Here is a 15,172-nt window from a genome sequence, read left to right as displayed (position 1 = left end):
TGGGATAACAGTATTGCAGTCAAAATAGTTATCCCAAGGATGAGCCCAGCCCTATATCTTTGATGTTAGTAATAAAATAGGTGATTTCATCATTGCTCTTTCAATGGATCACAGATGGCTGAATGATCCACTTTACCTGCCTATTTGAGAGCATAAAAAAGAATTCACTGAATAAAAAGAGGCAAAGTCTTCCTTTTCCTTTCCTTTCCTTTCCTTTCCTTTCCTTTCCTTTCCTTTCCAGAAATACAGTTAACTGTTTACCAACAGATGTCCTTTGTATGCAAAGTATAATAATGATTTGACAGTGGAAAAGATATTAGGTTTCATTGGCTCTTATATATGAATAATGAGTTGCTTCAAAGACAAATTGTTAACTATCTGTCAGTATGGAACAAAGGCCAGTGTAATATGGTTATCTGATTATATTACCCATAAAAATGTTGTGATTAAATTAACACTGTACAGTAGTTACTGCAAATAAATGTATAACCAGAGCTGTTTGTACTAATTAATAATGGTTGAAACCCAAACGTTCGGATGTTTCTTTGGGATAAGAACCCCAGAATTGAGAAGCTTACTAACAGAGGCCTGGTGTATGCCTAAAATTTAGGCTGACCTAGCTACGTTGCTCAGGGAGATGTAGTTAAGTTGAACTAAGTCCTGGAGTTGACACAACATGGTCAGTGGAAGAATACTTCCATCAACCTACCTGCCACCTCTTGAAGGGGTGGGTTTATTACAGTGACAGAAAAGCTCCTTCCGCCACGGTAGCAAGTATCTACTCTACAGGTGCTACAAGGCACAGCTTCAATGTTGCAGCTGTGCTGCTGGAGCACTTGTGTAGGTTCTCATGACAAATTAGTTGGTGGCCTCAGAGTGCGGCCACCAACTCTGGCTAGTGGCTGCTCTCACACTTTTATCTAAAATACTTAATTAGCTTTAGGGAAAACCAAATAAATATGTACACATACACGTCCATTTATTTATTGCTAGCTAGTAAGTCTGTTGTGAAAAGTGATATTAACAAACATACAAGTATCACTTTTCACAGCAGACTTACTCAGCCCTGGCAAACCTGGGGCCGGGGGAGGCAGTGTGGGGCTGGAGCCTGATGCCCCACAGCCAGGGGACAGGGCCCAGGGATGGAGCCTGACGCTGCATGGCCAAAGCCTGGGGTCTGCCACAGTACAGCTGGAGCCCAGTGCTGGAGACCAAAGCCCTTTGGCTAGAGCCTGCCACCGCACCACCTAAGGGCTGAAGCCCAAAGCCTGAGCCCCACCAACCCTGGGAGGTGAGGAACTCACTGGCTGCATGCTCCTCCAGCGTTGTGCCCCACATGTCTCCAGAGGGAGGCAGGGCCTAACCCCTGCTGGTGGCCCCAGCAACCAACACCAAGGTGATGCATCCAAGAGCAACAGGAAGGAATAGGGGCTGCTGCTTTGCCCCCCTGCTCCCAGTCATAGCCCAGGAGTCTGTGGTCACAAGAAAAGCCCCTGGTGGCTGCATTTGAGAAACGCTGTGTTTCTTGTTACAGCGAGCTAGACTTTCCCATGAGATTTTGGTCCTTCCTGCTTCCAATCAGTTCATCAGTGCCTTGAGAACACCCTTTTAGAGTTTTTTGACACTTTCAATCCTAAATGACACATGGAAGTGCAGAGATATGTAGAAATGAAGGGATACTGTGGTCTTTAGAACCTTAACCTCAATAGCTAACAAAAGCCAAAACAAAAAGTTCTAGTATTTAATTTTTAATTTTTCTCCTGTATGTTTCCCATATTCTTTGATACAGAATAATAATGAAACAGAGAACATATAAATATGCTTACAAGCAAAGACACCCATGTGTTTGAATAATACACTACATATTGCTGAGTCATAATCTAAAGATCAGCAACCCCTTAGAAGGCTGACTGAGGAACCCTAAATGATTTCCTTGCAATCAGTTAATATGTGGTAAACCCTGGGGCTACTAGTTTTATGCTTTGCATTAACATGATAGAAGAATCTGGTGTAACTAGACAAATTGTTCGAATTGACATAATGGCCAAACAGATTTCTTACATTTTTTTAATTATTTTTTTTGCTTCACATATCATTTCTATAGGAGTTCATTAAGAGAATACATGTAAAATGAATAATTAATAATAGTCTTTTCTATGGCAAAATAATCAGGCAGTTCACCTTTAGTTATCTAGTAAATTGATGTGCTACAAAATTGTTTCACTTACATAGGTGGAATAGGATTTACAAGACCAGACCAGACCATTTGTTCAGCAAATCTCGTATTCTGCCTGTGACTGGAGCCAATGTATCAGAGAAAAGCAACCCTTTTCTCCACTCACCCCCAGCAAACTCCAGAGTTAACCTAGCAAACTGTACAATGCTGAACAAGGAGGGGGAATGTTCCTTTCTGACCTCTGTGATAATCATGTTATCCTGAAGCATTAGATTAGCTTTCATTTATGCATTACTGCAAATGCTGGGCCTGATCTTTCAGTCCTTCTCAGGCAACTGTCCCATTGGTATCAATAGTCGTTTTGTCTGAGAAAGCTTTGTAGGATTTGGGCCCATTATTTTTTAATGGAAAGTTATACAACCTTTTAAAAATCTAGATGAGGAATTGCTTGTATTCTGGGTATGTTTGTATCTACTTACATACCATTTGCTATCATGTATTACATCTTCTTTGGACGTTTACTGAGTCCACGTACTGTCTAACAATTTCAGTGACAAGCATGCTTTTATTTACCAGTACAAAGGGTCTCTCTGTTTTTACAGTAACACCAGACAAAATCATTACTTCAACATCTAGAGGAAGGCTAGATGTAAAATGAGCTGTCAGTTACTTTGCATCAATTTTTGCCAAGTTTTAAAGTATTGTACTCTTGTGATTACATACACACACCTATCCTCCCCACCTTTTGCTTGGTGGTAGGTACTCTTGTTCACAGTGGGCTAGGAATGTTGCCCACTGTGATTTAAGGCAGCTGCAATTAGCTGATAGAGGCCCTGATCCAGTGGTCCCACTGAAATCGATCAGACTACTCACATGAAGAAAAGGAGTACTTGTGGCACCTTAGAGACTAACCAATTTATTTGAGCATAAGCTTTCATGAGCTACAGCATTGGTGCATCCAAAGAAGTGAGCTGTAGCTCACAAAAGCTTATGCTCAAATAAATTGGTTAGTCTCTAAGGTGCCACAAGTACTCCTTTTCTTTTTGCGAATACAGACTAACACGACTGTTACTCTGAAACCTACTCACATGCTTGAACTTAAGCATATACTGAAGTGCTTTGCTGAATCATGGCCTTAATTACATAGCAAATCCTCTCACCGTCAAACTGCAACTTGGAAAAGGCAAAGTCTTCCTCAAGGGTGTGACTAGGCCCTCAGTCTTTGGCAATTTGATCCTAAGGGCCTGATGCAAAGCTCATTGAAGTCAGTGAGAGTCTTTCCATTGACTTCAGTGGGTTTTGGATCAAGCCCTAAATACGCTACTGTTACTTGGCCACATGTTCGTTCTTTCTTTCTGGTTAGTGACTCTTTCCCAGGGCACCAGTATCTCATTATGCCCTAGCCAGATGACCTTCTTCTGTCCACACAATATGCTCAAACCACCTCAGTCTTGCTGACCAAATCTTTTCTGTCTCTGCTGCTATTTTTGCCTCTTCTTTGATCACCTTGTGCTTTCATTCACCCATGTCCTGTCACTGCTCTCAGGTACAGCAGCATTCATTAAAAATCACATTCCCTGGTGGCCCAGGTTTCTGCTCCATATAGCAAGGCTGATCTTACACATTCTTGTGCATCACACTCTTGGCCCACTCATCCTTGTGCACCGAAGTCTGAATCTAGTCTCCCCACTCACTATCTCACTTGCCCAATTTCCTATCCTGCCACCTTTGGCTTCCTTTACTCTTTTGAAGGTGATAATCTAGAGGAAATCTGAGGAAGGATCATAAAGAGGATAAAATAATAGGAGGGAATTGCCTCTGAACAGGAATGAAAGGAGATTAGTAGGTACAGCTTAGAGGAAGGACATAAAAAAAGGAGGAAAATATTATTTAAGGTAGCTAAGGGTGAACTAGGGTTGCCAGCTTTGGTTGGATGAATTCCTGGAGATTTCATCACATGACATCTTTAATTAATCTTTAATTCCTGGAGACTTCAGGACAATCCGGAGGTTTGGCAACCCTAGGGTGAACTAATAGGAGTAATATTATAAAACTAGGGGATTGTTGAAATGCCATTAAGAGAAGCCGTTCAAAGAATAGATAAAATGGTCGTAAGTATAGGCCAAATTTTCAGAACATAGGTCCCAAAATCCATATTTAGGTATTTAAATAAAAGTCTAAAGTTTAGATATACATAGGAATTGCCAGACAGGATCAGATCCAAGGTCCAGCTAGTCCAACATTTTGTCTGACAGAATACCAGTACCAGATGTTTCAGAGACTGACATAAGAACTCTGCAGTAGGCAGATGTGAGATATTTCTGCACCCTTATAGATCTCTTCCTGCTCTCTGATAGTTAGAGATTGCTATAAACTCTGAAGCATGAGGTTTAATATCCCTTCCAAAATTTTTGTTGTCATTAATTAATTCTGGCAACACTGGATATTCTTGGTATTCATGTAAATATCCAATCAGTGTTGTCAGGTTCTTGTCATAGAAAGTCATTGAGGCCAATGGTTCCATAGTTAATCATGTGTTCTAAGAAAAAGTATTTCCTTTTATTGATTTTGAATTTCCCACCTTTTAATATCATTGACTGTCCCACAATGTTAAAGAGCCAGGGAGCAAATGGGTTCCCCATCCACCTTCTCTGCACCATTCATTTTTTATACTTTTTTTTTTATCATATCTCCTTTCTAAGGTAAACAGTCCCTGTCTTTTCCATCTCTTCACATGAGCATTCTTCCATGCCCTTGATCACTGACTTTAATTGGAGCTGGAAATGTCCAGCATCTCTGAAAATGAGGCTGCTTTTAGTTAAATGCTTAAAAATGAATTTAAATGGGCAGATTTCAAAGCCCAAATGGCAGTTGGGCACCTAACTCCTTTTGGAAGTTAATGGGATTTAAGCAGCTAACTGTCATTTGAGCCTTTGAAAATCTCCCCCGAAGTGCCTGACTTTAGGCACCCAGCACTGAAAATGTGGACCTCCATGTATACAATACAATCAGTGGGGATGGACTAACAGGCACAAGCCCTAAGCCACCTTACCATGTTTCATTCTGCAAGTAAACAGTGTCCAGTTACAGTGGTGGAGAAGTGTAGAATGAATTGCTTCCTTTTAACTCTGAACAAGAAACTTTATTAGAATGATAAAACAGCAATGTCCCTAAATCTCTACTCTCTTTCTCTCTCCTTCACTGTGGAGCTTCTGCTTACCCTTGCACAGTCTAGTTCCGCCTGGCTTTCTGCTACGTATTTAAATAAATAGTATTCAGATAGTGACAGGAAAGGCATCTACCTTATTTGTAACCATCACTTCTGACTTTTTTAGGCTCATCTTCACTTAGTGACAGTTTGTATAATTCTTCTGTTTGCCTAGCTCTCTGAACATTCCTCTCTCACTTCTATATCATCTGCAAATGCTGAATCACAGATCTTTCTACTGCTGCCTTCAGTGTTTATAATACGTTATCTTTATAAGGGGAGCTTAGCTGTTAACTTTGGTGGAGACCCACTTCTGCTTCTCCTATTGCTGTTAATCCACTACTGGTTACTTCATTTCCACTTCTGAAACCAAAGTGCTCATCTCTTAATCTTTCTTATCTTTTGAGCGGAATTTGTTTCTGTGCTCAGGCAAATTGATTATTCTGCCTGTCCACAGCAGAACTTCACTAAAGTTGCACTTTGGCAAACCGCACTCCCATGCTGGAGATGGCTTTTTAACTTTGCAATATATTCAGGGACCGTCGAATGAGATTCTACAGCTGTGCCAAGTGTAGTGCCAGAATGGGTGATGTAATGCTGCTCACATACGAGTAGGGGAGCGCTACGTCACCTAGTATTCAGGATGTCCTAACTGGCTGGGGGTTCTGATGTGTCTGGTGTCAGCAGCACTCACTAGGCCTCAATCCACACCTGGCTTTCCTCACCATTCGTGCTGTTTAGTGAGGTTCTTATGTGTATTTGTTTGCTGTAATACCCTTATTATTATCATTGCTTTTTCACATACTGGCTAAAACAACAAAATGCAGTGGGATTTCCGGTCACTTGAGTAGACTAAAGCAGTTCTACCCTGTTAGTTCTGTTGTTTTAAAACTCTTTTTTAACTTTTCTTAAAACCATTAAACTAAAACAACGAGGAGTCCGGTGGCACCTTAAAGACTAACAGATTTATTTGGGCGTAAACTTTTGTGGGTAAAAAACCCACTTCTTCAGATGCAACTGAAGTAGGTTTTTTACCCACAAAAGCTTATGCCCAAATAAATCTGTTAGTCTTTAAGGTGCCACCGGACTTCTCATTGTTTTTGTGGATAGAATCCTTTGTAGATAGAATCAGAGGGGTAGTCCTACCTTTGACTATTATTGATATTCATTTTACTGGTTTATAAGACCTTTCTATTTTGCTTTGCCTTGACACCTGAGATGTATATCTTGAAGGCTATTCCCTGTGTACATGTTAAAATTTTCCTTCTCATCTTGTAGCAAAATAAGCTTCCAATGAACTCAACAGAGTTATGGCAGGAATTAATTTGCCCCCAAATGTCTAAATTCCGCCCTTATCCTTACTGTTTTGAGAGTGCTCTCTGTCGGTAGGTATGTAAATAGCTAGCTAACACATATGATACCAGCAGATGGCACTCAAGAATTTGTAATGTAGTTCCTGGGTTTTGTGGAACCAATATACTTGTTTTATTCTCTGCAAATGGCTTATTTCTGGACCTCTTAGCACTTAAAGCTGCCATTCTTCTAATCATTCATATACTTGCAGTCTTCTGTAAGCCTAGAAGCAGGAAAGTCATTGCCTTTTTGCAATCACTTCATCACACATGATGCTGTGTCTCTATACTGTGTTGCTTTATATATGATGACATCATATGATATAACATTAGTGCTATGAAAGTGGTGCAAAATGCTAAAAACAGCCTGGCAGCTGGTTTAAGTGTTTTCCAAAGTTTTCAGCCATTCTTAAAGAGGGAATTGTACTTGATTGGACAGGAGATCTGAGCCCCTCCAGAGGAAAATAACCCAGATGTTACCTACCCAGAAGGGTAGAGCTGATGCAGCATATTCATGATGATAAAGTGCAGTGTGTGTTGAATAAATTTATTTCATTGCTTGGTCACAGGTAGTTGTCTAATATTCATTTTTTCTCTTGTCTCTGAGACAGTCATTAGATCACTGACCCATGACTGCCACTTTTTATGTCAATCACACACTGACCATACAAAGGTTAAACACTCCAAAACACATAGGTGTGTTGCAAGATTTTTTTTTTTAATATATATAATGAGTGGCCAGTTCTGCAAATCTTGTGCAACCAGTATCTATCCAAGTCCTGTTGAACTTGTGCTCAGGAAAACACCCCACATGAGATTGTTGCCTTATCTGTGACTGAATTTTCTGGTTGGGTTCTCCTGTCATCCAATTCATCAACATCGGCTGCCGCCAAATGAGGCAAATGTGGTTTTCAGGTGCTGTGTTTGAAATAGCGTGAGTTGTGACAGAGACCAGTGGAGGAGGGGATGTCCCAAGTTTTGCCTTATGACTTGTCTATAACTTGTGGACATGTATCTTTTTCTTTATCCTGCCTTTTGCAGAAGAGTATGAACTTAGAACGAAATGACAGCTTTGACTCCACATTCCTCAGCTTTTTTTCCTGATGGTGTCACAACCTTTTGGTGGTCTAAAAGTACATTTTTTGTGTTTTATATGCCCAAAGTCTAACCAAGAAAAGGTTGGCAAGGGCAGTTGGTTAAATCTGCGCAAGGTCAGTCAGGATATCTAATAATTGTCCTAACACTTTACCTGTTATGGAACAATAATGAGAGTTTTTTCATTATTTTCGGGTGAGTGAACCTGGCAGATGCTGACAGCCAGCAGATGTGTAAAGTTCGAGGTGATTTGTAAGGGACCAGCTCATCTGACGCACAGTAATTGCATTGTGGGACATTGTCACTCAGAGTCTTGTCCTGTTCTGTCAGAATGAGGTAAAGGTCAGTTCAAAGAACTGGTGTAGTATGAGGGACAGCTCTCAACTGAAATTAAAAAACTGATTTTCATACATCCTGTACACACACATTCACAATACAAGCAAAGTCAGGAGTGTGTCCCGATCTATGATTTAGGGATTAGTTGGGTGAGACTGCGATGATTTTTGTAGTTTTAGGCAGGTTAAAAAATTCTTCCTACTGTAAAAGTATGTCATCTAGCCTCCACCTGTTGGTCTTTAATTCGTTACTAACCTATCCATTTTTAGTTTCTTGACATGGAGATTTCTTTTGTGACCCAATTCCTTATTTCACAGTGTTGATTACATTAAAGTCAGCTCTTCCTCCTGTCTGTTGCCTTCCATGTAAGTATAAACAATATTTGCAAAATTAAGTATGCAGCCTAGAGCTGTGCGAACTCTGTTTCATTTCCAGATTGCTTTGAAAGGGCCTTGAGAAATATTTTTGCATCAGAAATAGGTTATACAGGTTTGCTGTCTTTGAGCTTCCAAGAGGTAAGAACCCAGTTTTTCCCTGTTAAAATTTCACTCTGAACTCACAAGCAAAGTTTGAGTTCCATGGGTTTCTGCACAGAGTTAATCGGAAGCAGAAGAGGGACTAGAGGCCATATTGGAAAATGTAATGTGATTTGGCTTCTGTGACAAGGGAACCACTCACACTCAAAAATCACAAGTGAAAAGCAGGTTTAGAATGTCCATAGATACCTGGCAAGTGCAAAAATCTTCACAAAGCTGTTCAGACAGTTCATGGGTACAAAATAATTGTTAATGGTCCACTGCTTGGTTGTGTACACAGCTTGAACTCGAACCATGGTTGATTTATAATAATTTTAGAGTTTGAATCAAATATTTGTCACAGCAGCGATATATTTGACATTGCTGGAGCCCTGATCATTTCATTATTCACATTCTAGTTATTTATTATTTGTATTACTGCAGCGCCTCAGAGCCCTAGTCATGGACCATTGTGCTAAGTGCTATACAAACAGAACAAAAAGATTGTACCTGCCCTAAAGAGCTTATAATCTGTGTATCAGACAAGAGACAGCCAGTGGCTATAGACTAGTGGTGCCCAAACTTTTCCTGTCTTGGGCCTCCCCCCGCCATTTCTTACCAGTAATGGAATCTGCCCTCTCCACTACTGTACAGTTGGCTCAGCAGAGGAGCTTGGGCTGAAGGTGGAGCTGGGGGCAGAACTGGGGATGGGGGAGAACTGGGGCTAGAGGCAGACCTGGCCTGGGCGTGGAGAGGGAATGAGGGCAGGGCTGGTTTGGGGGCGGAGCAGAGGGCGAAGTGGAGCTGTGACTGGGGCCAGAGCAGCACAGGGGGTGGAGCGGAGCTGGGGCAGCGCAGGTGGCAGAGTGGAGCTGGGTGGCACTCCATCCCTGCCCCCCATGGGGGCTGGCCCAGACCTCGCTGCATACCCCACCAAACATTCCTCCATGTCCCCCTAGGAGGGTGTGCCCCACAGTTTGGGGATCACTGCTGTAGACAAATGGGGGTGTACCAGTCTTGACTGGAGCTGGTAGTTGCTACTGTAATACAAATAGTCATAAATCTGTAGTTCCACTACAAATGTGGCCAAAGTGTGTTGTTGTATTTTTAATTTTGATAAGGGGAGGGTTAGTATGTTTATACCTGCAGGAAATTTTTGAATGGATTATTCTTTAGCTGATAAGGTTGGATTCTTTTCTAACGAGTTTTGTTGCAAATAATTTGATCTTTACTTTTATCCTCCTTTCTACTATCTTCAGTACCCCCACAGACTTGCTAATACTAGAGATCACTATTAAGTTGCCCTATAGCAGATTCTAACAACTTTTGACCATGAATAGCTGAACCAGTTTAACAACACAGGATTTCTCATTTCTCTTTGCTAATTCAGGGGCAATGGCTTCAAATATAATAAGTATTGACTTGCTTTGCATGGCATCTTGTATTCAACAAATGCAATTGTTCAGTCCCTGTTTTGTAACACTTCCGTGGGTGAAATCCGGACCCTGTTGAAGTGAATAGGAGTTTTGACTTCAGGGGACCAGGATTTCATCCTATGTGTGGTTTGACTGTAGAGTCAAGTCCTTTGACAATTACAAAGTTCATAGCTGTGCAAGGGTAATAGGCACAATAGTCTGTCAAAGAGCAAAAAGAAAAGGAGTACTTGTGGCACCTTAGAGACTAACCAATTTATTTGAGCATGAGCTTTCGTGAGCTACAGCTCACTTCATCCGATGAATTGAGCTGTAGCTCACGAGAGCTCATGCTCAAATAAATTGGTTAGTCGCTAAGGTGCCACAAGTACTCCTTTTCTTTTTGCGAATACAGACTAACACGGCTGTTACTCTGAAACTTGTCAAAGAGCAATGACTTGTAGGCTCAATACACATGCACTAAGGTGAACACTGAAATATCCCTCCTAATATCTTTGAAAATACACATCTACTATGACTGAACAACTGCTTAGTGCCAGGAGTTTGATCCAGGCCAAAGTGCTCAGTATTGGGGCAGGTCAAAAATTTTCCATCAAAACTGTTCTTCAAGGTTTTCGACAACATAAATAATTTAGTAAAAAGTGTCCGCTATCGGTGGAAAATTTCAGCTTTTCATTGAAAATCCAAATACCTCCAAACTGCAAAGTTTTTGATTTTCAACTGAAAAATGTTGTCTGAAAACCAAAACATTTCTATTCAGTTTTGATATAGTCTGGCCAGGAAGCTCAGCCTGGAGAAGAAAATGTAGACATGAGGCACCCAAACTACAACTCTCATGAGGTGACCCGGCAGCATTTCCAAATCCAAATGTTCGGTGTTTGATTTTTCACCAAACATTTTTGGAGAACTATTTTTTTCTTTTTCATAGACATTTTCCACAGGAAAAAAAACCCATTTTTCTGACCAAGTCTACTCATTGCCTAGTATGGGCTCAGCTCTGCAAAGTAGTTACCTACTTCTGTTGACATAAACACTAAGAGTCATTGGTCTGAAAGACAGTGAATATTGATGGTCATCAAAATATGAGGTTGATATTAGCATTGTTAAGTATTTCTGAATGTCTCCAATATGGTCATGAGTTTCAGAAGTGTAAGTGTTTTTCCTTCTAACATTCTAAAGAGGAGAAGAGTTAGAAAATATATTTAAAAAAAACCCCTATTATTCACTTCCAGTGAGCTGAATAATAATTTTTGCTGCATACATCATAACCTATCAAGTTGCAGTTATTTGCAATAAAATTTGATTGTTTAATGTTGTTCTAGAACTCATTTTATTGACCTTTGAGGAAATAAACAGTAGATTTTTATTCATCACATGGTTGTTTCAGCCAGTCATGAGCCATGATTTTTTCCAAGGATGGGACAATACAATTTGTGTTTAAATTAAATTGTTTTAACTGTAAAACACTCCCTAAAGTTTTGTTGTATATATAAAATATATCGTTTTGTTTTTTAACTGTTCCTGAAATCATGTTTAGAATAACAGATGTGAAATACTGTCATCTAACTGTCACACCAATTGTTCATTGTTCTGAGAAGGTCACATCATAATTCATTAACAATAATTATTCCCTGGGTACACCCTGCACTTCTTCACTCAATTGCTTCATTAACTTGTGAGTTAATCTCACATTCACTGCTCTAATCAATGAAGATATATTTATAATGTACAAGTGAATGCTATTAGTTACAATATATTAACTGCCTAATTTAAAATAGAAAAGCTATCTTTATGAAGGGCAATTAACCACTAAGTGTAATTGATAATTCACATACCTATGATTAGGAAAGACAAATAATAAGAAAGAAATGAATCACCTGTGTTATTGAAGAAGACGTTGCCAGACAGTGTAAATGTGTAGAGGGGGCGCCCTACATTAGGATCAGATTTCTAAGAATTCTTTCTGATGGAAGATTCTTCACCAAATATATTTTATCTAACTAGTTTTTCTGTTGCTACCATGCTACTATGAACTTCATTGGGGAAAGAATCCACACATTTTGTCATCTGGAGAGGAGAAGCAGAGCAGAATGATCCTTTCCTTACAAAAAACTATTGTTTCTTCTTACAACATTTTAATAAAAATGTATAAAATTAGTTCCAAACTATCAAACACTGGTGTTTAAGGTTAGGTACCTAAATCCATATTAACTTCAGTCCTTTTGGCCAAGATATTTTAAAGCAACTAGTGATGTGGCATGGCTCCATTTTGGGGTGCCTTACAAGGGCCTGATTTTCAGAAAATCCTCAGTGCTTGTCCTCTAAGAATAGGCCTCTTTGTGGCATCTCAGGTTGGGCAACGAAAACTTGAGGAACCCATAATCACTAAATTGCTTTTGGAAAATCTTGGCCTTTATATCATGTCACAGGATAGAGTCATGAAATAATTGTCAATATGACTGTAATTAAGCATAATAACAATAACTAGTTCTGATATTGCACCTTTCACCTGTAGATCTCAGAGTGCTATACAGGTACCATCATACCTGTTTTACATATGGGGAAACCTTGCATAAGATCTCACAGCAGTGAGCCAGGAATAGAACTTTTGTTTCTTGCCTCCCAGTTCAGTACGCTAACCACTGGACCATAACTACTTCCCTTTTCTCTAAGGAGCCAGACATGCTTTACAAACATTGATTAAACCAGTCAATATTTCTGTGAGATAGTCAAGCATGATCATTTATCTCCATTTCATGGATGGGTATATTGAAGCACACGGAGGTTAAGACCAACATTTTCAAGTTTGGATGCCTAAAATAAATCCATATAAAGGTACCTACCAAATAGGGCCCTGTTTTTCAGAGTTGCTCAGCCCCCAGACTCCCAATGAAGTCAACAAATAACAGCACAGATGTTTTGTTTGGGGAAGAGATTAAAATGTGGCTGCTACAGCACTCATGCACATATTGATATGAGCACCATTATTGCAACATGAGGAAGTGGCCTGGCTGTACCTTGTGACTATACAAGTGCAAAATATTATTGTTTTATTATATAACAGGGTAACTCCCCTGGACTGTAATTCAATAGCCATATAATAGGGTTGATCATTGGAACAGAAGTTAAGTAAGTGGGAAGGTGCAAATCTGAGTTAAAATGCTACTACATAATGATATCATGCTAACCTTTGTCATTATGGCTATATAATGCCCTCAGTTAACGAGTGCAACTCTCTGGACCAAAGGCTGAAAGATGCAGAGCTAGATTTACCTCTTCTGCTACACAGAGAGAAAGTGCATTTGAAAGGGTGATTCACCCCCTGGGAATGGCCAGCATTGCTTGCAGTTCTATTTTATGGCTGTGGCTCTGCTGGTGTAGGTTGCCTATGAGATGAGCTGAATCACTATGATTCTAGTGTGCCTTGGCCAGACACTTTGTGCTGACCACTTTCTGTACTGGGTCAGTAGGCTCCAGGCCTCATGTGCTGCTTGGGCTCCCTGGTGGGTGGGCTGTCCATCATAAGGGGTCCACAGCCCCAAGGTAGCTCAGGGGAAGCTGAAAGTAGACCACAGTTTTAAATGCTAGATACCACCCTAGATCTACAGTGCAACAGGAAAGTCACGTCCTGTGATCCACGGTCATGCCTGGTCCTAGGACGGTATCTTTAAAACATTTGCAGACTGTCAGTAAGTGCAGTAAGTGAGGGGGATGGGTGTTCATAGAGAAGGGGGCTACTCCACGCTGGCACCTGGTCTTTTCATGTGTATTACAATTTTGAGTTCAATTCTGAGCTCCTTGTGGCAGGGCCTTGTCTTCTGATGTGTTTGTAAAGTGCTGTTACTTTTGTTGCACTATGTTAAAAGTAAATAATAATACTCCAAAATCTTTGCGTTTGTGCTTAAAATGTATTCCTCCCTTTCCTTCCCACCCTGGTTATCCATGAGCTTTGAGGTGACAAATCTTTCTCTCCCTACACGTTACCTGTCTGATTAGCATCTCCACTCATTTTACACAACAGGATCAAAGCGTCTGGCCTGAAGTTGCGGTTCTGCACCAATGAAACCCAGGCCACTCGAGGCAAGTTAGTGGAGAAGCTTCAGCACTTGGGGTTCAACATTTCGGTGAATGAAGTCACTGCCCCGGCACCGGCAGCCTGTCGCATTCTGAAGGAGCGAAACCTGAGGCCACACCTCCTCGTACATGATGGTGGGACAACACTTCAGTAGACTTTGAGACTAATACAGATTAGCAGCTCAGCATGCCGTGGATTGACAGCCAGTCTGGGTCAGGAGAGATGTCACTTTTACTGAGAAAACTGTGAGGATAAGAACATCTAGTTGATGTTTTCCTGTCAGGAAAAGCTCTTTAATTCCGTTTTCTCCAGTAATGTAGCTGTAGTAAATGTCCGTGATGGGGCCAGATTCAGTTCTCATTTACCCTGGTGCCACCCAGTAGATCTGTAAGCAGGTGGAATGACTTAGTCTCAGCAGAAACGCACAGCCGTCAACGCTTTTTCTTTAAGGAACAATGTTTATAACAAGCAATAAAACAGAGAACACAGGCAAATAAAGAGAACAAAAAGCTCACCGTCCTGGGTTTGCAGTCTCATCTTCCCAGTGGTATTCTCCCCCTTCTGTCTCCCAAGCAGCCTTTATCTGGGCAAAAGGAGAGGGAGGCTGAGCTGCATGAATCTCTTATTCATCAGGGATCAGGCACTGTGATGCCCTTGCACCCTGTCACAGATCCATTGAAATGGTATATAGATCTGCTGGAAGATGGTGAAATTGCATACCGAATGAGTCTCTGCAGTTCCATTGTGCTGGGGACCTTCTGGGGCCCTGACGACAGAAGCTGAATTTCACCCTTATAGTGCATTATGGGCCAAATTCTTTGCTTGCATAGATACTTCTCCCATTGAATTCAATGGAAGATGCACCTGTGTGTCTGGGCTACCCAGACTTTGCATACAGGTGCCCACAGGTAAGAGGACAGTGTGTGCTGATTTACGCTCCCTCTGGAGTAGCTATGCATGCAGTGGAGTGGGAAATGATGGA

General features: G+C 40.8%; 1 protein-coding gene across 5 annotated transcripts in view; it reads left to right on the top strand.

Annotated features, from left to right (window-relative positions):
- LHPP (phospholysine phosphohistidine inorganic pyrophosphate phosphatase) overlaps positions 1 to 15,172 on the top strand; it is a 191,707-nt gene that overhangs the window by 13,041 nt on the left and 163,494 nt on the right. For all 5 annotated transcript variants that reach the window (XM_048859298.2, XM_075131030.1, XM_048859295.2 and 2 more), the window contains exon 2: positions 14,137 to 14,324. In XM_048859298.2, the coding sequence (XP_048715255.1) occupies positions 14,137 to 14,324 (188 nt within the window). The remainder of the gene's footprint in view (positions 1 to 14,136; positions 14,325 to 15,172) is intronic.

Source organism: Caretta caretta, chromosome 7 (assembly GCF_965140235.1).
Source record: "Caretta caretta isolate rCarCar2 chromosome 7, rCarCar1.hap1, whole genome shotgun sequence".
NCBI lineage: Eukaryota > Metazoa > Chordata > Testudines > Cheloniidae > Caretta > Caretta caretta.
The sequence above is the reverse complement of the archived record's forward strand: the minus strand, read 5'-3'. Positions and strand labels throughout refer to the sequence as shown.